Source organism: Pygoscelis adeliae, unplaced genomic scaffold (assembly GCF_000699105.1).
Source record: "Pygoscelis adeliae isolate BGI_AS28 unplaced genomic scaffold, ASM69910v1 Scaffold123, whole genome shotgun sequence".
NCBI classification, from domain to species: Eukaryota; Metazoa; Chordata; class Aves; order Sphenisciformes; family Spheniscidae; genus Pygoscelis; species Pygoscelis adeliae.
Genome location: NW_008824650.1, coordinates 544,077 through 544,490, shown reverse-complemented (window position 1 = coordinate 544,490; position 414 = coordinate 544,077). Strand labels below are relative to the sequence as shown.

General features: G+C 68.6%; 1 protein-coding gene across 1 annotated transcript in view; it reads right to left on the bottom strand.

Annotated features, from left to right (window-relative positions):
• Window positions 1–414, bottom strand: part of SHH (sonic hedgehog) — a 10,658-nt gene that overhangs the window by 4,915 nt on the left and 5,329 nt on the right. The window contains exon 2 of the mRNA XM_009322501.1: window positions 29–290. Within this exon, the coding sequence (XP_009320776.1) occupies window positions 29–290 (262 nt within the window). The remainder of the gene's footprint in view (window positions 1–28; window positions 291–414) is intronic.

The following is a 414-nucleotide window of genomic DNA, read 5'->3' as shown; positions in this document are numbered from 1 at the left end:
GTGCCCTGGGGCGGGCTGCCCGCCTCACCTGCTTTGACGGAGCAGTGGATGTGCGCCTTGGACTCGTAGTAGACCCAGTCGAAGCCGGCCTCGACGGCCAGGCGGGCCAGCATGCCGTACTTGCTGCGGTCCCGGTCCGAGGTGGTGATGTCCACGGCGCGGCCCTCGTAGTGCAGGGACTCCTCGGAGTGATGGCCGTCCTCGTCCCAGCCCTCGGTCACCCGCAGCTTCACCCCGGGCCACTGGTTCATCACCGAGATCGCCAGGGCGTTCAGCTTGTCCTTGCAGCGCTGCGGGGATACGAGCACATGGGGAAGGGCGCATTGCGGGGGGGCACTGCTGCAGCATACCCCCCCTTCACAATCCATCCCCCCCAGGGCCGCATCCTGCCCTCTCTCCCCAGCCACACCCGCG